The 24,917-nt window shown below is 41.2% G+C and overlaps 2 protein-coding genes across 9 annotated transcripts in view; one reads left to right on the top strand and one right to left on the bottom strand.

Annotated features, from left to right (window-relative positions):
* The window catches only part of CLVS1 (clavesin 1), a 154,354-nt gene extending 145,930 nt beyond the window's left edge, over positions 1 to 8,424 (top strand). The window contains exon 6 of the mRNA XM_019752424.2: positions 6,246 to 8,424. Coding sequence (XP_019607983.1) covers positions 6,246 to 6,333 — 88 coding nt within the window. The 3' untranslated portion in view covers positions 6,334 to 8,424. The remainder of the gene's footprint in view (positions 1 to 6,245) is intronic.
* Positions 7,879 to 24,917, bottom strand: part of ASPH (aspartate beta-hydroxylase) — a 196,459-nt gene continuing 179,420 nt past the window's right edge. For all 8 annotated transcript variants that reach the window (XM_074318815.1, XM_019752429.2, XM_074318811.1 and 5 more), the window contains 3 exons: positions 21,805 to 21,896; positions 21,299 to 21,432; positions 7,879 to 10,275 (listed from right to left, as the gene is read on the bottom strand). In XM_074318815.1, the coding sequence (XP_074174916.1) occupies positions 10,125 to 10,275; positions 21,299 to 21,432; positions 21,805 to 21,896 (377 nt within the window). In that variant the 3' untranslated portion in view covers positions 7,879 to 10,124. The remainder of the gene's footprint in view (positions 10,276 to 21,298; positions 21,433 to 21,804; positions 21,897 to 24,917) is intronic.

The raw sequence follows: 24,917 nt of genomic DNA, 5'->3' as shown, positions 1-24,917 counted from the left end.
GTAGAGGGAGGTTTATTTTTTCACCTCTTTTCACTTTGATAAGGAAAAGGTCTGCTGCTTTACATGAGAAATACTTAGGCGTATCTTTTTAAAAAGATACTGATGTATTTATCTGGTTCAGTAAACAATAATTTTCCCCAGTAAGTATAATCACGTGGCCTGCAAGGATGATTTTGATTATGAAAAGTTTGGTAGCTGAACAGAAGAACGCACGTATGTCTTAAAATATTCCTTAAGACTCCTCATTAAAGATGGTGTTGATGGCATTATAGTAGAAAGCAACCCCATATTACTTTATGCAGTTGAAAACAATTATAAACAAGTCGCACTGAAAGCTAAGTAAGTCATTATGAATCAGATGGAAATTTCTGTGTTACTTCTAAAAAGTATAATATATAAGGTAAGGTAATCAAGTTACCTTCCAAGTGGAATAGTCTCGTTACTTATTTTGAATTCTTAAAATATCAGTCTTGACCAATTTTGAACTGTTAGCCTGGTGTTAGGTTACGTGACGCATCAGGACACAATTCTCTCTGCTAAGTTTTATATTGAGACTTCATGCTTCGTAGCTCAATTTGTAAATGAACTCAGTAATTCCACACCTTAATTTTCGTATCTGTAAATGAGGAAGAATAATAAGAGCTAAAAGTGAACAAGCATATATGCCAAGTTGACACTGATCTAAACATTTTACGTGCCTCCGTTCGTCTCGTCCTCATTTTCCCACCTGCCGTGACGGAGGCGCGATGGTGTCTCCATTTCACGTATGAGGAGGTGGGGCTTCAGCCAAGATCATGAAGCCAGGGGTGGAGCCATCATTTGAGCTGAAGCTGGAGCTCCTGGGGGAATTTCCTTGATACTTTAAGTTACGGAAAGAAAAAGAGGCTGAATAGAATTACTTAGAAAAATTATATATATATATATATATATATATATATATATATATATATATATATATATATATATGTACATATATATATATGTACATATATATATATGGTATATATTTTTGTTATGGTATATATTGAGTATTACAATTTTAATACAGTTTTTTTCTTTCTTAAAATGTGTATACATTTTGTGGCTCTATCTATCTATCTATCTATCTATCTATCAATCATCTATCATCTATCTATATTGCTTTATCTCCACATTCTCTTCTGTTTAGAAGTTCTCACCAGGGTATTAGACAGTCCTGTGCTATTCCACAAAACCAAGCCCCTTGTTGACTTTAAGACAAAGCCAGGACAGTGGAACCCTGCCTGATGAAGTGATAAGGTTGGTCTCCAGAAGACGAAAGGGTAGGGTCTGATTCAAATCAGGGTGTGACTGAATCACTCTGAGGCTCCTTACAGCTCTGGCCTTCCTTCTGTAACTCTTGGTGACTCCTGGGATTAAAGGGGAGAGTTCCTTGTGCTCTGATTTCGAGTCTGCATAGCTGAAGCCAGCCCATGGCAATTCATTAGTGAAAAGAATATGTGGTGATATCTGTTGAGATAAGGTAGCTAAATAAAGCTTTGGAAATAAACCTCTGGCTGAGAGCAGAGCTCTCAGTCCAATTGTCGTCGCTGCAGAATGGTCTAGCTCATGATACATGTTTTCCACCTTCATCTTGTTCTTTCTGGAATTTAATTGCCTTTGGAATCAATAAAAATTAAACCATGGCTATAGATCTTTGATGATATGAAGTGGGGAAAGTTCCAAATTTTGGAGAGGTAAAGAGATAGGGAGAAGGTAGAAAGAGGAGAGAAAGGCAGGGAGGGAGGGAGGGAGAGAGGGAGGGAGAGGGAGAGAGAATGAGGACATAATAGGAGGCAAACAAAACGTGGTTGTCAAGACTAGAATGAAGCCTTTGTTAGGGTAGCCTGCTACACCACTGAGATAATGATGGCTGAAATAGCTCAAATAACTCCCCTGCCTGCCCTTGGGCTTGAGCTGGCTTTCAGTGTGGGAAAGAGGACCCTAGAGAAAAATCTGAATGTTTATTTTAGCAGAAGTGTTAAGCTTCTCTTGAGAAGGCAAAGCCCCTGAATGGGGAGATTACCACCAAGAATGATCTGGACAATAGATCATAGCAAGTGGCTCCTCCATGGTTAATGCACCAAATACACAATTCCTGAGCACTGTTTACAAGTGGCGGAGACATTTTTATCAAGGAGCAGTTGATCAGCCTTCTCAGAGATCACGTTGACTCAGCTAAATGGACCGAGGGCAAGATTTAAGAAGGGTGTTTCTCTTAGTTTCATTTATCCATACTAGATTTTTATAAAAGCGACATTTGCTTATGTTTTTCCAGTACTGTTGAAATCTTTCACAATATAGTGTTACTTATGTAAAAGGTTCATGGTGGGATGAGGTGAATGGAATTATGTCCTGCTGAAAGTAAAGAGGCTTGGTCATTTTCTCCATCAGGGAAAATGCAGATAACAAAATTATATGTGGTTCTGCTCGCTCAATTCCTCAGACTTGTTCAATTGTTACCTGCCACTTACCCAAGACATACAGTTTATTAGCTAAAATAAGACAGCCTGCCTTTTGTGTCTCTGCTGTCGGTATAGCTATTGAAGGAAATCACATAGATCCAAATTTGATCCCAAGTCGAGGAGAGAGTCACGTGAACAAGGACCGTGAATGATGTCATCATGTGAACGAGAGCCTTCTCCTTCCTTCCTTTCCCCCAAACACCGTCTTCTCTGTGTTCCTATCATAGCATCCTGTGTGTGGGTCTATGGCTGGGTAACTGAACACTCTCACTGTGACGCTCAACTATAATCGAATGATATGTCCAAGCCGCTGACTGCAGTGTTTGAATTTACCCCATGAATTCAAACTATAAAAAATGTTGTGAGTGTTCCACAGAGGAAGTTTAGGAAAGCACATGTACATTTTTCTATATTTTTGTGTTTTTCAAGAATGAATGCCAATAGGAAATACTTAAAGGAATCATTCATTTTAATATAATGTAGCACCCTAACTGTATTTACTTAAAAATATAAATACTGTAATTATCTTTTGTGGATTTTTGGCACATTTTGGAGAACAAACTTGAAATCAATTAATGCAGTGAGATGGTGAAACAATATTTCCACCAAAGAGTGAAGGTTTCTGAACATTAGCACATAGCAGGAAGCGTTCACAAACATTTCTGACCATGAGGAGTATAAATAAATAACTTTGTAAATTCAGTATTTGAGAATTTGTTAGTTTTTTTTTATAGTGGCTCCCAAAATAGGGGAAGGGAAAGTTTGGAAACAAATCCAGTGCTCACTAAAACTACAGACAGTAACTTGGATGGTTAACAAATTCCAAGATCCAAAAGGATGGAGATAGAATGAAAATAGGAGCCAGATTTAAGAGCCAAAATTTAATACTCAACCACGCACCTTCAAGATGACAGAGCAATGGCATAATGACAGCGTGTGTAAATATAGCTAAATTTTCCCTTGGCTGTGTTATGAATGCTAGAAAGGCTAATGCAATTCTAGGTGCATTTTCTGGGCTTCAACAATAGCATACAAAATGAAAAAACAGGAAGCAATAATTTCATTCTATTCTGAAGTGACACACTGTGGGCAACCAGTTGATGAAGAGATGCAGGAGAGGGCCAGAGTGGTAAGTTTTAGAAACCTTGGCACAAGAGGAATTTGGTTAGCCTTGGTGAAGGCAGTAGATAAATAAAGGGCTGTTACAAGGACTGAGTGGATTACACATACTCTGGTAGCTCCAGAAGAGAGAACCAGAAACAGTATAGAGATGTTACAAAAAGACAGGTTTTAGTAATTTAAAGAATTTTCTAGCAGACTTCCCCCTCTAGGGGCAAGGAGTGGGTTCCTCAAATTGGATATATTCAAGAAGAGACTGCATGGCCCCTTACTGAATAGTTCCTATTGGATTGATCTAGATAAAGGTCCCTTTTAACTCTGTGGCTGTGATTCACTTGCCTTGTAAAACAAAGCCAACTTGCACGAAAGAAGAGAAATGCAGTGTAAGGTTTCTAAAGTGGACTTGCCATCAGTATCCTCCATTTTCACCAGGGCCTAGAGGAAAACAGCTAGGCAGCTGTCCGAGGTCCTGGAGGGAGTTGCTCTGTGTTGGCAGATGTGCTCCTCTGGTTTTCTTCTTGTTTGTTTGTGTCTGTTTTAATGTCTTCCGGGTTTTTGGCTTTTCTGTTCCTCATCTAAATCTATTAACACCTTCCCTCCCCGCCCCTACATACATCAGACCCTTAATTAAAGCAAAGAGAGAAATGCATAGAAAATACATAAAAGAGCTGAACTAAATTATTACCTGGGACTTCCTCTGCCCTTTCTTTCTCAGGAGTAAATGAATCCATTTTACATTCAAAGCTAGGCTTGGCACCTAAAGTTGGACTGTTTCGCTGGATTGAAAGTTAGAGTAGTAACTCATTGCTTTGAGAGAATTGTGCCGATTTGCTTCTTGATTTCTTTATTTTATGCTTTCTACAGTACATACATATCCCGAATGGATATAAGAATCTTAGAAAATTATTTTTGGAGAAGTGGAAGGAACACTAAATATTTCAACTAAACAGCTCTGCAGCCTTAGGTGCACCCAGGAGCGGTGTGATGGTGATAAACCTGCCCTGTTCTCCACTCTCTATTTATGTTGCCTTTCCTATGCTACTTGATTTTTTTTTTCCTTTTGGTCTCTTAATGGAGACAATAACAGCACCACTCCTTACAGTTGTGAAAACAAGGGAGTTAATACATGTAAAACTTACAATGGCAGGTGCATAAAAACCAAATACTACTGTTAGTATACACTCTGGGGTCCTCAAGACCACCCTCAGGTTTGATAATTGCTAGGACTCACAGGACCCAGAAAAGCTGTTATACTCACAGTGATGGTTTGTTACAGGAAAAGAATACAGATTAAAACCAGCAAAGGCAAAGGTGCATTGGGTGGAGTCCAGGTGCCCTGGACGAGCTGCAAGCTTCCAGTTGTCCTCCCCCTGGTCACACAGAGCTGAATCCTCTGAGCAATGATGTGTGACAACACATGCAATGTCACCAACCATGGAAATTCACACATGCCTTGGTGTCCAGGGTTTTTATTGTGGGGAGGGGCGTCAGTCCCATAGCCATGCAGTGTGTGTGTGATCGACCTTAGCTACTGAGTCTTAATTCCTCTTCTTCTGCCTTCTTGCCATTAGAGGTCAAACTGGTATAGTGACCCAAAGCCCAGGGATACAAAAACAGGCATTCAGTATAAATTATATTGCTAGCATACTATGTGGCATGGTCTAAAGTCTCAGGTATACAGAGACACTTTTATCAGGCAGGATACCCTAGGGTTTAGAGGAGCCAGTCAAGGGACGATCCTAAGATCTTTGAAATGTGGAGGGTTTGGGAAACTCAGGCTTACTGAGTTAACCATTTACTGCACAGATTTATAAATTTTGCTTGCTTATTTGAACAATTTAGTTCAACCATTTTCTTAATGGTGTTTTTTTTTTAGTATGTGAACATTTATTCAATGTCTACTGTGTGCATAGCTCATAACTTTCTATAAGTTAAGAAATAATTTCAGTTTCAATCCATGTTATAAACTTAGGAAAGAAATGGTCATTACTCCAGTATGGAAGGACGCATCAGAAACTAAAGGTCACTACTATTATTGCAATAACGGTGGTAACAGAGTGCTCCATCAATTTTAAATACAGTTACATGTCCAATACTTTATGTAGGTTATTAGTTTGAGTCTTTGTCAACAACGTGGGAGACAGGTGATAGTTCTGTTTTACTATCTAAAGTAGAGAGAATAAGGTCCAGAAAGTTTTAAGAACCCCTTAGCCAGGAAGCGGTAGAGTTTATATTTACTATCTGATCGAAAAGCTCAGTCTTAACGTCATGCATGAGAAGTTTCCCATGAGCTTGAGAACCAAAGGCTCTAAAAAGTATTTTGAAACATTAAAACTCCAACAAAATTTATTTGACTTTCCACATCTCAAGAGCCATAGAACATTTAGACACTGGAGAGGAGAACTCGTGTTCCTTTCACCAATAGATGAGATTTCTGCAAAGAAGATTCCCAGATCCCTCATCCCATAAAAATACAGTGTAGAAGACACAAAAGTAAGGAAAACAGAGCTATGAAAGGGGGGAGGGAATTATTTTGAGTGCCGTAATAAGGGACATATAGAATCTGAATGCCAAGGTTCCAAAATTGTTGCCATCATGAATTGTTTGTAATCATATCTTTTTCCTTCTTTCCCCTACTATTAGATCTCAGTCTGTGGTAGAAGCTGGGACCCTGAAACATGAGGCGAAGGGAGAGAATGAAAACACTCAACCACTCTTGGCTCTGGACTGAACCCCGAGTCAGCCCAGCTCCCGCATAGCGCCAGCCTTCAGTGGTACGCCACCCAGGAAGCACATGAGCAACTGACCCACACAGACGCGTGCATTTGACTTGACAGAAGACCCTCTACTCCTGCCATCCAGTAATGACTGTCACGAGCTGCTGGCTGGAGCAGCCAAAGTTCAACAAAGACTTGAGAGACACTGTTTTTTTGTTTTTTAATTTTTTTTCCAGTGAGGGGATTGGAGGATGAAGCAAGGCAGTTATGTATACAAGATTCTCCCGCTCTCATATTTATGGTATTAAATGAATTGCAAAGAGAAAAACTAAATTTGACGCACACACTGCATTAGGACAAAGATTTTTCTGAGACATCACATGGAGATCCTCTCCAGTTTTTGCAATTTAAGAGTAAGTGCTTTTCCAAGTAGATACACCAGAATTAAATTGTGCAGACACAATTGTGAAGTTTAATGTCGTACAAAGCCCTGGGACAATAGTATCTCCAGTAATTTCCATTCTTACTGAATTATTTTCTTTGACCTCATCACCAGCATCAAATTGTTCAGCCTAAGAGCATGTTCTCGGAGGTCTGGCTATTTGCAATTTGCTTGTTTTGATATCCTGCCGAAATGATTTTGATGTCACACCTTTTGTCAGGCGACCAGCTATTATCATGAGCTGACTTTAAAAGCAGGCATACAATTTGAAGTATGATTACTTCATCTTTGCAGTGGGACTTCCCAGAGGCTCTGTGTGTCTGAAGATGGTGGTAGTAGAAGCGGGGAGGGTCCCATCGAAAACACATGTCAGTGATTGATGAATCCATTCCAGTGGCCTTCACTGGGGTCACAGCAGCAGAGAAAAGTGCTACTAAAGCATTTAACCCCCCACCCTCCTGCAACCAGTTAAAAGGGTAGAGAAAGGGCCTGGCTGGTGCTGAGTGGGTAGGTATTCAATCACGGAGGAAGACCCTTAAGGATGGGTAAATATGCAAGTAATGAAAATAAGAGAAGACTAGGAATGCAGGATGAAATGCCAAAGATCATTTTATTTCTTTGTCTATTCTCCTTAGCAATGGAGCCCCCCCCGCCCCCACTATCCATTCAAAGGAAATTAGATAAAAATAAAGATATCATAGGATACGATATCCTTACTTGTGCCATGTTTCCCAAAACCAGTTGTATGTTTTTAGGTATCTCTTATTCCCCCAGCCATCTGCATGACATGGGCATTCGTTAGTGTGACCAGTGGGTGCTCAATGGAAAATAAAAATAATTTAGTTGATAATGAGCAGTAAAACATGATGTGACATTTTAAGGATTTGGGAGGTTAATTTGTTAGTTAAAAAACTCAAAGGAAAGAAGGATTGAACTGGCCACAAATCACCCCAGTGGATATTATTACTAATCTTAACCATTTATTACATCTCTTTCTCAATGGATCTAGTGTTTTCATTTTTTTCTACTATTAGAGAATAATAACATAAGTAGCTTTTGTATTCCACCCTTGAAATAAAATTGAAATAGAATTAAAAATATTTCTCAACCAATTGCATCACAGTATTAATAAAACCAATTTATTCTCTGTAGACATTTCAAATAACAAAATAATAACACGGAAACAATTCTACCAATGCAGTGACTGAAACACTTTCCTTATATACCATGACATATGGAAGAAAGATGAAGAATTAAAGTGAATTAGAAAATCCATTTTATTACTTGGGTTTATAAGATAGTTGTGGAATCCAAGTATTTAAAATGCTATTGGAGTCAATTATTGCCAACCTTTGCAACAGTGATATCAATTCTAGCTTTTTAATTGGCAATATTTAGAATCCTACTATAGTGACATGATTTTAAATACCATATTATAATTACTAAGTTAAGAGCTAGTTTTCACTCTGTTCCATAATTTCATTACATGAATGTAAGATGGTGGTTCAACAATGAGAACTTATACTTTGAATTTATGTGTATGCAATATACATACAAGAACCAAATTCATTAAGTGTCATGAATGTTACCACATTGAGCATTGCATTGTATTGTTCTTTGTCAGTCATTTCCTCTGTTCAATAAATACTGAAGGACACAGATACCTTTTTATTTTTCAAGAGTCGGCTTTTTCTTCTGGACTTTGGTAATAATTTTGCTATTTTTCCTCACATACTTCAGCTGTTTCAGTGAGACTTTTGAGCACTGGCAAAACAGAAGGGAACACAAAAAGTACTTTGCAAATTCTTCTCCTGGAAGCTAATATGCTTCAGGAGAAGCAAAAGAGGTCCATTTTATTTGAAATAACTGTTTTCAAATGAGATCAAGAAAGCATGCTCCTTTGTCGTTAGATGGAAAAGAAAGCACAAGTGTTTTTTTATACCTGTGAATGAAATTTGGTAACCTATGCATCATTTTTTCAGCATTTTTGTTCATATTGGCTTAAAATTCAGTGCACAGATATCACATTCTTAAAGCTAACATTTCTGGTTAGCTTTAATTTAAAAAACAAAAAACAAAATGTAATGCATTAACAATTTACTAAATGAATGACTTGTCATCTTTGGAATGAGTTGGCAAGACCATTTTTCAACTTATTTCTATGCTGTGGATAATAGTAAAGCTAAGCTATGGATAATAACTGCTCTTTCAAAGTGATGCTTAAATGGCAGAAGTTTCTCAAGCCAGGGAGCTGGAAGAGTCTTGAAAACTCTTTCAAAGAGCAATCTTGACATCCTACACTCAGGACCTGGCATGCTTGGTTTTCCACTCTGCCATCCTTCATATCCTTACAGAACTGTGATGGGAATCCTCTCAAAGACTGGTCCTCGCATGGACCTACAGTAGGTGAAGACACTGCAGCCCAGCCCCGTCTCACAGACAGCACAGAGGCCGGCGCCAGACGTCCTAGCAGCCACCAATCCACTAGATCCCAAGAGAAAATGTTTACATGGGAAATTTGACCTTTTTAATTTTACTCCAGCCTTCATACTTAGCATTAAAATTTTTTACATGCGGCATTTGTATAACGCAATACAAAATGATTCCATGTCTAATTTCAGTGTAAAAGCTTCCTCTCAGAAAGAAATGCTGTCTTGACAGTATCTCTACCACTCGCGTAGTGAGGAGAGACATGAAGACACTTTGACTCTCAATGAAGAAAGCAAACGGACTCAACAGGTAGGGAACCGCACAGTTCATAGACGCTGGCGTGATTATGTCTTTCTCCTTTGTATTAGGAAAATAAAATTGCTTTTTTTCATGAGTGTCTTTGACTTAAAATAATTAAAAGAAGGCAGTCTGAGTCCACTGGGAAAGTTACCATTAAACAGCTAGAAGTAAAGCATTTACATAGCTTGTCACTAAAAGTAACAAAAAAAGTAGTGGTACGTGATGAAAACATCTAGCTACTCTAGAAAAATATAATTGCATAGAAAAATTACAGGCTAAAGTAATCTTTTCACAGTTTCTACATATATTTTCACTGTACACTGATTTAATCTATTCTAAACGGAAAAAAATATCTTTGGCTGGCAAGGCAGACGCTATCCTGAATTCGCCTGAAATACGGGCACCAGATCGGTGCTGTCAAGGGATGAAATACGGCAGGATATTTTCTAAGTGACCTGTAGCGAGGCAAACAGTCCCTTTAGTGTGTTCTAACCCTAGCAGGAGGTTTAGAAACTTTCAGGCTGCAAATCAAGGGAATTAAGGGCCTTGGTGTTTGAACGTCTGTGCCCACACCCAAGGGCAGAGAACCAGAAGGCAGCCTCTCTCCAGTGAGCCCTGAGCCCGTATGACATGCTAAATTGCAGGAAGGCTACGTCTCTGCTGGGGTGTCAGCTCTGGGTGCCACACATCCACGATGAATATCAGCCGGAAAGACGAGGCGTCTTGCCACACCTCGTGCTCGAAGGAGTCGTCAAAGATGAGCACCTTGCCTTCTTCCCACGTCCTGAAACAGAAACACACGGATTTTTGTCATTCCTATGCCTGGGGATCGGTTTGTATCTATGTGTAGGAAGGTACTGCCAGGATAACCTTTGCAGTATGAGCAGATAACTGGACCCTGCAGGCCAGGACTTACTCTTTCCTTAGTGATTAAGAAAGAATTTCAGGATTCGTACCATGAACACCAATTTTCAACGCTCAGCACTGAAGGTGTACAAAGGGCAGGAGACTGGTGATAAAAGCATCCTTATTCTTGTTAGGAACTTAGGAAGCCTTGCTTAGTTGGACAAGCATTCAAGAGTGCCCAGGCTCATGCCCAGGGTAACTTCTGGCCAGTGACAGCAGGAGTCCTCCCTGGAGTTTCAGAGATGAGTTTAGACCTACATGCAGTGACCAGCTCTCCAGCTTCTCTATGCCCCGTACGATACCTGGAACGGTTTCTGAGCATCTCCAAAGGGTTCTCTTTTCAAACCATTCCATTGGTTAAAGTTCCACTTTATGGAAAAAATTTCCATTTTATGGAAGGGTAGATGGTTTATATTTTTTATGTCATCTGTGAAGCAAGTGGGTTATCCATGGAGTGTTTTCCATCAAAATACCCTTTAGGGCCGACAGCACTGCTTCCTAAGATATCTGTACAGGAGCTAAGATCTAAGTATAGTGTAATTTTAAGTAAAAAAGTCAAGAGAGGAATCTGCCTTTCAAATCCAAAGAAAGTTTACTCACCATGCTAATGTTCTCTTCTTTTTCAAATAGGTATTAACTACCAATACAGTAAATGCTAAGTTTTGTTTTTAAAAGAAAAACTTTTTACTAGGAAATCTTCTTTAGATGTTAAAATTCCACTCAAGAAGCTAAAATTGTATATCTTGGGTTAGCAAGTAATTAAAATTATAGGGGGTAAAATATAGGGGCTAGCTTGATTACAAGTTATTGCATTGTCATAAGGACATTTTACTTAGAAAAATGATTTGTGTCTTTTTATGTTCATTACTAGGTGATGAATCAGGATTAAATGAAGTAATATTACATATTGCAGGGTTTCTCAATCTTGGCACTATTGACATTTTGGGGCAGATAATTCTTTATTCGGGGGGCTGTCTTGTGCTCTGCGCAGTGTGTCTGGCGTCTACCCTCTAGATACTAATAGCCCTCCCCCACCAAATGTGGCCAGCAAGAAACGTCTCCAGTCATTGCCACATGTCCTGAGAGAGTAGGGGTGAGGTGGGAGGCAAATTCATCCTAGATATATTAAAGAATCTGACAATAAAATTTCTAAATTACTTAAAGTAACTGATAAAGTCACAAACACCCGCCAAGCTCTCCCGACCCTCCGACACACACACCTTGTGCTGCCTCACACTCCCCGCCTACCATCTTGCATTCGATAAACAAACATTGCTTGGCTCTTTGGTAGGCTTCCTCTGAAGGTGCAAAGAGTTCTACTGAAGTTCCATCCATGTATAACAAAGGACAGAAATATTTAGACTCAGGAGAAATATACAGACTCAAATAAATGACAGAGTATGTATTCATTACCTGCAAAACCAAACTTGAAAAGCAAGGCAAAGTTTAAGAAAAGAAAAACAAAAAATGACAAGAGAAAAAGTGAAATGACTCATGGCATATACAGTGTGGTGGTCATTTTCTAGGTCTTAGTGTCATCAGTGGGATGGAGCAATGTTAATGGGTACCACTGACGAGCCTACACTATAGGCAGCCGATAAGGGTGGGGGGGTGTACTCAGAAGGGAAAAGCAGTACACCCATGTCATAGCAGCATGACTCACAGTAGCAAAAGGCGGAAGCAAGCCAGTGTCCACAGACAGATGAATGGCTATACCAAATGTGGTATCTACATACAATGGAATACTACTCAGCCTTAAAAGCAAGAGAATTCTCACACATGGAATGAACCTTTGGGACATTACGCTAAGTGAAATAAACCCGCCACAGAAGGACAAATATTGCATGATTCCACATATGTGACATATGTAGTCAAATTCATATAGACGGAAAGAATGATGGCGATCTATTGTTCCGTGGGTCCAGAGCTTCAGATTTGCAAGATGAAAGGAGTTCTGAGGATGGATGGTGTGATGGTAGCTCTGAATGTCCAAAACTGTACATTTAAAAATAGTAAGATGATACATTTTATGTTATGTGTAGTTTACTACAATTAAGTAAGAAAAATTGGTAAAGGTAAAGGGGAGTGTGTGGTACAAGGGAAAGGGGAGGAGAAGCCACAGAGCATGATGGAAAAGTCGTTTAAAGGAAGGCAGATTTAACCCTCTTGGCTCTGCCATTTTCTAGTATGTGACTCGGGTGACTTACTAGCATATTTGAGCCTTTTCTATCCTCATGTGTATACTTGATGTGAGCATTAACATATGGTGGGCACATAGAAGATATTCAATTAATGGTAGAGAATATAAAACAGAGGAGGAAGGAAAATATTTAAAAAATTGGGAAAAGATAAAACACAGAGGTGATAATGTTGGGATGTGGCATAATGTTACCAACAACGGCCTTAGCATCCATCTGCATGAATTAGCCTTCATTTGAGAAAACGGAACTCTTCCAACGGGACAAGATAGCAAACATTTAAGACAATCCTTGAAATACACTTTGTGCTGCATTGACAAGTGATTCTCAGTATTTTTGTGGGTGACAGAGAATCTGAAACCTATTTAAAACACCGGAAGCAATTAAAGTAACTAGAAAATTCTAGGTTGCACAAAATGACATTTTTTCACTAGATTCTTATAGGTATAAGAAAGGCAAAGATTTCAGAATGCTTGGTGGAAGAAAAATCTTGAACATTCCATTTCCATTCATGAATATAAATTCCCTGTAAAGTGCCCAAGGCCGTTAGCGCTGGAACACAGTGGTTCCTTTACAGAACACCAGTGTCTGTAAGGGTGGCATTTAAGTTACCACTCTTTTGTGGCTGTTCAGATATTTAAAATAAAATAGGGACTAGTGTCAACCATTGATTAAACAATTTTGAAACATCAAATCTAGGAGATATTCCAAAGGGTTGGATTTCTTTAGGGCTGTAAAGCTCATGGGGTAGTGTGTCCTGTGAGAGGTCTATTTGCCCTTCCATACATTTGCCCAGAAAACGGCAGAGATGCTCAACTACTTAATATAAAAGATACTCAATTACTTAATAGATTCTTAAATGTAGATTCTTTCTGAATACTTAAAAAAATGGTGTCCTTTGATCACCTATCGGAGTTAGATGACTCTCAGAGGAGGAAAGGAAGGGACACTAGAACCCTACCCACGGGATATGCAGACTGAAATGAACTGGGGCCATATGAGAGTTGTATCACCAGCCTGGGAAAGGATGAGGGTTTTCCACAACAGAAAGAGGCAGGGTACAAGGATGTCAAAGGTCCTGGGATCTCTTCTGAATAAAAAAGAAAGACTCTCATTGCAATGCAAAGAAAGAGTTTTCAGGCTATTTGCTTTGTGAAAAAAAGTTCCACTAACTATGATTAAGTTCCACTCAAGGTGACATGGGAAGAGCCATCTGGAGCCAGGACTTTCAGAGCGGCCTTTGAAAGAAGGGGCCTGCATGGCCTTGCTCAGAGGGTTCGGAAAAGCTGGACTGGAGATGGGCGGCTGCACACCTTTCCCTGGACGGATACTTTGGCTGATTTCTAGAATTTCTTACCATGATGAGAAAAGAATGCCTCTCCTTGGTTTTCAAAAAGATACAAGACTATCTGGCCACAAGACAAAGTGATATCATATAATTCCTCAATTTCTCAAATTATGATAATTAACGATGATGATATAATGGTGGCAGCACATACCTAATAACTGTAATTTTGTCATAGAATTACCATCCGTATTAATAATGCTAAGTAATGATACTAGTTGCTTATGGAGTCTTCCACCTAAAAACTTCGTAGACCTTAGTGATCTTTCTAAAACATTCTCAGGTAGGCAAATGACAGGGTTTTAATTTTCCAGGAAAGCAATCACATGGAAGCAAGTTCAGATATCTGCAGTGATACTGTGATTCTGTGGAAGAAGCAGGAAGCCACTAGACTTGCTCTGTTACAGCCCAAACCTTTAGGTCATGGCACTCGGGGATATTCGTGTGCCTTGATGCTACGCTGAGGTGACCAGTATGGTATTTAAACAGGCTGAGTGGAATACAGAAGAGGGGTAAAGAGTTCGGCAATAAGGATACTAATTTAGCTCTTACTAATTCTGAGTATTGAAATGCTCCCATCTGACTCCTTTCGCAATTCTGGCACACCGTGGAATTGAAGTGCAGAACTGCATTATCACCTCTTCTTCTCTCTCTCCTCCTAAAACATACAGACTGAAACACACACACACACACACACACACCCCACTTCCTTTCTCCCTCCCTCCCTCCCTCTCTATCCATCCATCCGCTGACCTACCCACGTCTACCCACTTATCTATCATCTATCTATGTGGACAAAACACTGTTCTGGAAGCTAGGACACATGCGTTTGTTTCCTGAGTGCTGCTAACTAGCCACGTGACGGACAAAACGCTTCACCTAGGGACCTTAGTTTCCCCATTTGTGCAATGATAGAGTTGGAAACGATGGTTCTCAGGCTTTTTCCAGCACCCACATTCTCTTAGTTCTCTGAGCCAAGCTATTGGTCAGTATTTCAGTCTTCATATTACACGTCCCAGGATATATTTAACAAGATTTCAACTGAAAACTGGGCATAGATTTGCTGATTTAATGTCAAAATATTCATTTCAACAAAAGGTGGCTAACTTCTCAAAGAATCTCTTTGAACAAGCTTAGTACACAAGCACCCCCAGGACACCTCACAAGGCTTCCCGGGGCGAGCCGTTCCCCAGGCTGTTGCTGGGCTTCTCTCCTCTCCAAGTAGGTCTGGGGGTCCAGACTCAGCTCTGCTGCCCACCCCAGGCTGCCTCTCTCTGTAGTTTCTGGCATCCTCCTTTTGGTCCCAGGTCACCCCGGAGCAGAGGGCTCTGTAACACAGCTAAGAAAGCCAACACGGGAGGACACAGAAAGGGAAGAGGGAGAGGAAAACTCTTGAGGCCACAGAGATGGGATGCCACTGTCCCCTTCCCCTGTATCTCTATTTCGTGGGGGGCACATGGGGAGGAAAAGGATAAATGGGGGGTTTGCTATCCGCTGTGCTCCTGCGCACCCCCCTTTCCCGGCATCCCTCCCAGCCCCAGGTCTATCAAATCACAGTCCCCATTTGTATAAGTGCCATTCCTCCACCAGCCCTGGCCCCACCCACGCTGGCTTCCTACCTCCTTCCTCTTTCCTATCTCCTTAAAGCTCCCACCCTCATCCCTGCCAGAGTGTGCACTCCAGATTACAGGAACTACCTCCAATGTCACAGAAGTGCTTGGTTTTACTGCCTGGAATGGAAGGGACAAAAGTCCCCATGTCTGCAGCAATCAGACAAGAGGACAATAAAAGCTCAAATATACGGAGTACTATACTTTGCAAATACAGTTCTGAGTGCATTTATATGGATTACGTTAATAATTAAAACCACAAAAGGACACGCTCTTATTCTTCCCATTTTACAGATGAAGAAATCGAGGCATAGAGAGGTTATGCATGTTGTCGAAGGGTACAATTAATAAGAAGGAAAGCCAGAATTTGTACCCAGGTAATGTGACTTCAGTTCCTAATTTGCTTAATTTGAAGATGCATAATGTTAAAATCTGAAGAACTCAGGATACATTTTCCCCATAGAAACATTATCAAAAATAGTCACTAGTTCCAGACCCCATTAAGAAAGGTCATGAGTTAAAAGCGTTGGGGGCTGACCCAGGAAACTGCACATCATTTGATATTGCCATGGGAAAATGGATTCCAGCTCTCCAACTTCTCAGCCATCAGTTCAATGAACAAATGTTTGAACATAATGCATTTTCATGTCAGAACTGCTACTGCCTCTGGAGGTGGAGGTGTGTATCTATGCTTATAAATAGCCTAAACACACCACGTTAACTAGAACAGGGGTTAAGAAACTTTACTGATGTTTTTAATTCACCAAGTTGCTCAAGTAAAAGAAAAAAGAGGACAAAATGTTACTATTCAGTAACAAATGTTCAGGAAAGCTAGCCAGCTAAAAATGTCTTTCTTCTTTTTTTTTTTTGGTCCCACATGGGCAGACTTCAATGGTGACTTGTGGATAGAGTCACATTACAATTTGGATAGAAAACGGATATATTTTGTGAAACACAAGATTCATGATTTCAAGAAAGCTAACAACAAAAAGATGGAAGAAGAGGCAAAAATATTTGGTTGTAAATGATTTCGTTAATTCAGAGCTTCTATAATGTGATTAGAAAATTTTAAGACTTACTTTATCTTCTTGGGCACTTTATGAAAACAAAACAAATGTTATCTATGAACGATTCATGGTGGGTTAAAAAAATTAAGTCTCTCTCTTACTGTTAATATTTTAGCATGCTTTCCACACAATCTTCCTAATTGGAAACTTGAAAGATTAATGAAAATAATATGTTATAAAATACCTGAGGTATTTGGGAAGAGGCCATTATCTGGAAAGCAATACAGAGAGGAATTCAATGACTTACTGCCGATTCATTTCTTCAGTCTGTCGCTGACACTAATAACAACGCACGCTTTCCTGGCTACATATCGATCTTGTCCCACATTTCAGGCTGGTCCTTTGCAGGCAATAATGCTGAGTCTGCAGGAGAGTGCACGGTCACTCTTCTTTCCCTTAGCATGGTTCTAGAATGTCCTGGAGGCCCTCTTGGAGACTCGGAAGAAAGAATTCCTCCCTGGGATCATCCAAAGCTCACACACCTTGGCCAGTCCATGAGGGTGACAGTCTGACAATTCTCACTTGTTGGTGGCAGTGGCGTGTTTATCCGCTGACTCAAGTTCATTCAGCTCTGGGTCAAGATGGGGCTCATGGTAACAGGGCTCATTCTACAGGCCACAAAGCCTGGCCTGTCAGGCATGACACAAACAAACAGCCCAAGACAGGGTGACTCCCCAGCTGCCTTCTCTACGTGATAGCCTATTGGTCTGCAATGGAAGCCAGCATTTGCTGTGATCACCTTATAAGTATATAAGTATAGCCTGATCCTAATTTTATCAACAGACGCAGCATAACCCAAAGCCCAAAACCTCTGTAGAGTGAGTCTATGGGATGGAGGCGAGGAGCATGGACTTTCCAGCCAGGCCGCCTCGGACCAACCCTGGGTCCCCACGTTAGTGCCCTGAATGGTGGCCTCGGCAACATAAATGTGTCCACCTGGACCCTGCGAGTGTAACCTTATTTGGAAAAGTGGTCTTTGCAGCTGTAATTAAGTTAAAACCCTTGAGATGAGATCATCTTGGACTAGATTGGGCCCTAAATCCAATGATCAGTGCCCTTATAAGAAAAGAGAAAGGGAGACAACACAGAGAGAAGGTGAGGCAAGGACAGAAGCAGAGACTGGAGCGATGCATCGAGAAGCCAACGCACACGAGGGAACGCCGGCAGCCCCCAGAAACCCCGAGACAGGCAGGGAACGGATGCTCCCTCAGTCTCTAGAAGAAACCAGCCCTGCTGAAACCTAACTGCAGACTTCTGGCCTCCAAAACCATGAGAGAATGCATTTCTGGTGTTTCAAGCCCTCCAGTTTGTAGTAATTTGTTATGGCAGTCCCAAGAAACTGCTACAAATGTCAACACTTACTGAGGTAACTGAGCTTGGGGAAGTTACTTAGCATCTCCTCAGTGTTCTTAGCTGTAACATAGAGATTTTAATAATCCCATGAGATTGTTGTGAGGATTAATGAATTAATACATGCAGGGTGCTTACAGCTGTGCTCTCCACATGGTAAGCATGATACATATTATTACCATGTTCACCACCATCATGAACGCGTGTATACACACATGGCTATTCAGAAGTGGCTGGGCATTGTCTCTGAGTATTGAGATCAATATTTGCTTTCATTATCGAGATTTTCTGTGCTTTACAAACTGTGTACCAGGAACATGCAATCAGAAAGCATCTGTTAATTTTAAATGATCATTTTATTTATAGTGATAGAAGGTTGCATACCTGCAAGCTCCTCTTCAATGCAAAGTACTGTGCTATGTTTTGTGGTGATGGACTATTTGAACATGCATGCTAGCAGGAGTCGGCAATGCTGGAGAAACAGCCATGTGGTTATTGAAACCTGAAAACTACCAGACACAAATCGCTACAGGCTACCTCCTCTTCTGGAAGCTGAGAAGCTCTGAAACATTGTGTAGCACAAGGAAGCCTGATTTCTTGATGTACGTGCCTCTGTTCCCATCCTAACGGTCCTTCTACAATAACAGCATGAGACGTCCAGGTTTCATATTACAGTCTTCCTGTCCTCAGAGCTCATAAACTGTGTACTATTCAGATAGCTATTTCCACTAGAAGCATTACACAGTACTCGAATTTAATTGACCCATTTCTCTTCTGAATAACACTATTTTGGTAATGAAGTTCCTAGCCTGACCCAACGACCCACGAGGTAAGGATTATGAAGGATGAGAATGTGACACAATGCAAAGCCACGACAACAGGAGGGACATGTGGGAGGAAGCAGACCAGCAATCCTGATGAGGCTGAAAGGCACCGAAGCTGACTGGCTCTTCAGGGATGTGAGAACATGATGCATTTCATCAGCTACAAAGTCACCTTCCCGGCCCAACCACAGGTAGGTGGGTGGCAAGTACTTTTCAATTGTCACTGTGCCAAACACACCATCTGCAAAGTATTGTTATCAGCAGCAGACTGTCCTGTGAAGTAGGTTGTACTTTAGCACCGTGGAAATTGCGGGGCTGCCAACTTAATGTTCTCATTCAAGATGACCCTCCAAGTGAGTTGTAGGCCTGGGGCTCATAAGCCGTCCCTATTTCTGGTAGCTGAAGACAGTTAACCCCGTCGTGTTCGAAACGTGAGAGAGGGGTTGGCAGTCGTTTCCTCTGTCCAGTCTGGTAACCTGGTGTTTGCTGATAGCCTCGGTGGGGAATTCACTTGCAGAGATGCTGCTGGCACGTCTCCCAGGGTCACTTCTGCATTTGGAATCCACCTGGCTTCTTGTTTAGGCTCTGACACTGTCCCCCTGCTCTCCTTCTTGACTGTCACACCCATTCTTTCACCTCAGGCCTCTACTGACCAGGATCGGTGCCATATATCTCCCTCTCCCCACCTGTTCCTAAGTGGATTTCTATTTATTTTTATCTAGTGATTTTGCTTCCAGTTATCTACAGGCAGAATAGATAGGAGATTTAAAAAAATCTCCTACTTTGTTCTACAGGTACTATTTAAGTATTTAAACCAGGAGGCCATTAGACTGCTGCAATGTGTTGGAAACCTGCATCCGAAACCTGAGCCAGAGTCAATGCACTCGAATCTGAGAAAGGGAAAGTTAAGAATTGCCAATCGCCAACCACGCTTTCCCAAATAAGACAACTGCTGTGCCATAACCAAAGACTTTTTTTGCTTTGCTTCAGTGTTTTCACTATAAAAACCTGCCTCTAGGTCCTGCAGGTGGAATGCTCCTAACCACGTTTGGTTTGGTGCTGCCTGATTCGAATGGATGTATGCTCAGATAAACTCTTGAAAATTTTAGTGTGTATCAGGTTACCTTTTAAACAGAATCTTATACCCTTGGTTGCTGAAATCACTCAGTATTCCTCATATGTGGCCTGTAATTTTTGGCTTCTACGCCTTTGTAGATGCTGTTCTTTCAGCCTGAAATGCCATTCTCTCCTAGCTTTCAATGTCCAAATCCTTCCTATCTTTAAAAACCACCACTGTCAAGATTCTCAAACCTCAGTGGCAAATGAGCTAGCTGCCTGTTGAACCCTCTGCAGTATTTTTATCTGTGCCTCTCTTATGACCCATGACGTGTGAGCTGTATCACCTCCCTGATTAGACACCTGTGGCAGGGGAAGGTCCGCCATCTAAATCATCTGTGAATCTCACATCGCACTCTGCTGCTGTGCCATGCCAGGCAGGCAGGAATCTGCCAACAACCAAATGAGTGACTCTGTACACTCCTGAACACCCGCCTCCGCCATCCTCTGTTAAGGACTGTGAGAAATGTGTAAGGAGACAACAGCTTGGTTTCTGCTGCCCAGGAGCTTACAGCCCAGTCACAGCAATTCGGCTAATACATACTAATTCATAAACAGCAATGGAAGATAAAGAACAGGATTGTGGAGACTATACTATACACACCCTAAGAAGTCAGAAGAGTGGTTCCTTTTTATGAAACTAAATTGGGTCTTAGTAACAGGTTTACTCTGGATGGGTGGAAAGGGGGGCATTCTAGGCGAAGAGAGTAATAAGAGGAGGACAGGAAAAGGCACGGGGAGAAGTGGCCCTAACAGTCACATCTCCACTCATGCGAGGGAGGCCTGGGCTAAGTGCCTTGTCTGCACTACGTCATTTGCTCTGTACAACTGTCCTGCACAGCAGATAGTATCATTGTCATTTCATAAGTAAGGAGGCTGAGGCTTGAGGGGATTAAGTAACTGGCTAAAGGTACCCAGGGTTCAGAGCTGGGATTTGAAAAAGGCAGCCAGCTTCCGTGGCACCCTGCTGATTCCTCTGGAGCAAAACATAAAAATCACCAGGTGTTTTCTTTAGCAATGGGGTCTCTTTGCATTGCTAAATAAGTGAAGTAGTAAAGCAACACACACTGTGTAAGAGGCGTGGGGCTCAGTACGCGTCAGCTGACTCTGAATGCAAGTCTGTCCATCTAGAAAGAAGCAAGAAGGCTGATCAACCAGCTGCAAGTGCTCTGGGCATAAATCCCTATAGAAGGCAGCTTTGGGATTGGGGAGTAACTCCAGGAAGGACAAAGAAGGGACAGAGACTACAGAGTTTGGATTAATATCACCCACCCCAGTCTATGGCAGTTAACAAAGGAAGAGAAAGAATCCAGTGGAACCTAGCTCAGTTGTAACGAGCATCCCTCCTCAGAGGTGATGGACAGGAAAGCAAATGATGGGAGGAAACATACTTGGTCTCGTTGGCGCATCGGATCTTGCAGCCTTCCTTGGGAATCACCAAGCCCAGGTGCATTCGGAGCCTGCAGTTCGTGGGTCCCGTATGTGGCCACACGTGAGTTCCTGGGTGCATGACGGAATATTTGATCTGTGCAGAAAATAGAACACACTGTTCTTTCACTTATCAAGGTGTGGGAGAATGGCTTAATTAAAGTGACAGTGCAAAATTATTGTCAATTTTGATTAGAGCCTCTGTAAGACTCCGAATTAATATTCTCATTTTATCTTTGTGAAGGAACTAAAAATAAGTACTCCCATTTTCCACAAAGCTATACACACTGAACACTTTCCACCCTCAATTCTGATGTCAACCACATGAAATTATGTTTCATTAGAAGAGAGTGAGAAAAAGAGGCATTTGCTGGGGCAAAGGAAATAACCATTTCTCGGTAAACGACAGCATTCCTTTATTGCTAATACGTAATTGTTTTCCTCCCAGCACTGAAAACATTCTTGGTACCTGTCCTCTTCTGCATCCCGTTGTCTCGGGGAATTTTTCTAGTAAAGAACAGGTTTTAGGAGCTCCTTTACAGGCGTTTTCATTTTTTCTTCCTAGAACAATGAATGAAAAAACCACTGTCAGAAACAAATCACAGTAAAGCTTTAACTCAACCTGTTTTGCCCATGTGTGATCTATATTGTCATCTCATTGTAGGGATGAGAAGGCTGAATACATACAAGAAGACAATGGGTTTTGCTCCAATAAGAAGTGACTGCCGAGCAAGCACTAGAACTCTCCATCCTGGTGGACTATCTGACGAAGGATGTCTAATGGATAGGGCACAGATTGAACACTTACTTTTCTTCCTGCGGCAGATGGCATAACTGCCCCTCCCAAAGATGTCCACATCGTAAGCCCAGGAACTGATGACTATGTTACGTTACATGGCAAGGGGAAAAAAAGGTTGCAGATGATACTGAGATTTCTAATCGGGGGACCTTATCCAGGACTAACTGGATGGGCTCAGTGTAAGCACAGGTTCCTTGAATGTGGAAGAGGGAGACAGAAGAGTCCGTCAGTGTGATGGGAATGAGAAAGACGTGCCCAGCCAGCGCTGGCTTTGAAGATGGACAGGGACTCCAAGCCAAGGAATGGGGGCACACTCTAGAAGGCGGCACCTCCACAAAGAATGCAGCCCTGATAACACTTTGATTCCCAGTGAGACACTCTGTAGACTTCTGATCATCAGAATTGTAAAGATCATACATTTGTGTCATATTAAGCCACTACGTTTGTGGTGACTTGTACAGCAGCCACAGTAAACTAACACACCTGCTGTGGGAGGAAAATAGCTTATATTTCTAACCTAAAAATGCATTTCTAGGACTCTGTTAAAGAGTTACCTAAACATCATTTTAAATTGGAATTTAATGTATTTTTCAATGTAAGATCATCCTTTATGTGTTGATAAAGAGTAGAATATAAATGAAGAGGGGAGAAGGTCTTTGGAGCTGATGTTTTCTGAGTGACTGTGTCCGGAACACAGACTTGGGGACATCATCTTAAGCATCCTAGACTATGCAAATTTCTTCATCATCTACAAAATCGCGTTTCTTAGGGAAGATGAGCTCAGGAATGTACACAGCATCATTTGCTCTCATGGAGGAGTAACACACTGCATTTGTTAAAAGATAGAAACCGTTTAATTCCCTAGTTAAGATTCCTACAAGGGACTGCTACATCTAAAGCAGAGTTTAGTTTTATTTAATAGAAGTTAGTTGTGTCCTTAGACAATCATGTACTGAGAATGAGAGTTACAAGAAATGCAACTTGAAGGTATTTTCCTCAATCGATACTTTAGAAAACAGCTTCTATATCCACATTCACTTTTTCTAAGCAATCTTTTTGCCTCTTAATTAAGTAAAATGTTAGCTGCTACTTTTAATTATTAATGGAGTACCCAATATGCATTGAATGATAAATGTCAGTTTGAATAAATATTCCTATATAAGTTATAAAGCATTTGTAAGCCCTAGCTTTCCATGCCTTCCCACATGCAGGATCTGGGGACAACCTGGCAAGACTCCCGGGTTTTGGGTTCTGTGCTGCTGAGGCAGTGGTTAAGTGAAGGCTGGTGGCTTAAGGAGCAACCAGAAGAGGCTGGACTTCCCACGGGCCCCTTGGAGAACAGCCGTGTCTTCTCAACTGAGTGACGGGTAACGAATGGGTGACTTAAGAGATGGGTCATTAGGATTGCCACTCGGTCAGGACTGGATTAGAGAGCAGCTCTAGCCATTTAGATACATAAATGTTTTCTAGTCTGTAAACGCGGATGCTCCGTAGGGGGAGAAGCTGTGTAGTAGACGCTGCACATTCGTGGATTGCCATTGGGAGTTTTCACTATTCACATGCTACCCTGCGGGCAGGAATGCAGCATTTATGGGCCAGGAACCACATGTGTCCCATGATTTATTGGAAGCCCACAACACTTGGTAGGGAGACGCTACTGGTGTTGTATTTTATAGAAGAGGAACTGAGGCACAGGGTTCACACAGGAAGTGGCACAGCAGGAATTCCAGCCGAGCTTGACCCAGAGTCCATGGTCCTCACCATGACCTAAGACTGCCTCTCCATTACCGTTATTGTTACATAAGGTATGATTATGTAATAAAAACAGTATTTATTGAATAACTATATGTCAGATCTTTCATGAGAGCTCATTGATCCTTGTGACAAGCCCACACTTGAGACAATAACTTCACTGCCATTTTTCAGATGAGGAATCTCAGGATCAGATATCCCGGAACACGTCCACATAGGAGTTAACAAGTGGTGCAGCCAGCCCTCCAACCCAGGAATGGTTGGTCTCCAAAGCCTGTGCTTCAAAGCAGAATTTATCATTCTGTTGCGTGATGGGATAGAAGGCAGCTCTGGAGCAAACCACTCAGGTGAGGAGGAAACTGTTCAGAGCTGAACTCAGTGTGGCTTTGTTGTTGTTTTATTATTTCTCACCAATTGAAAGTAACTCTCAAGTGATAAGTTTCGTATCTTTGGGAAAATGGCCCTAGGAAGAGATCTAACTGCCAATGCAGATGTGAAAGAATCAAATGAATATTTCATTTACATGTGAATACATTTATGAGAGAAATTCAGGGAGTTGGGATTTTTAAAGGTCTTGGGTTGTATCTTTTTTAGGTTCAAGGCTCTATCTACTACTGGGAAGATAACAGGTTCACCTTGTATGACAACTCTGACTACTTAAGACTGGTTACCCAGAACACTGTGTGGAGAAGGATTCAGAAGTTCAGTCTGTACTAGCTCATCCAGGAAGGTTCCTGGGATCAGTTAGCACCATCTCCTACAGACTCTGGAAGAAGGAATGACTACACATGGGTAGCATACTTGCTAACTGTGTATTGTAGTGTTCATTGTTGGTGACAACACATGTGAGCAAAATAGATATTCTGTAACGTTCATATAGCAGTTTGAAAACTTATCTGTGGGGTAAAATCCTTCTTTATGTTTCTTGATTCTGTCTTTTTTCTCCAACTCAAAGAAGTTGATCATTTAAAAAGGAATAAATATACTTCAGTAATGATTATAGTACTAATTATACCATAATTCCCAGTTAC

This window comes from Rhinolophus sinicus, linkage group LG14 (genome assembly GCF_036562045.2).
Source record: "Rhinolophus sinicus isolate RSC01 linkage group LG14, ASM3656204v1, whole genome shotgun sequence".
Lineage (NCBI taxonomy): Eukaryota > Metazoa > Chordata > Mammalia > Chiroptera > Rhinolophidae > Rhinolophus > Rhinolophus sinicus.
Note: the sequence above shows the minus strand (reverse complement) of the source record. Positions and strands in the feature narration are given on the sequence as shown.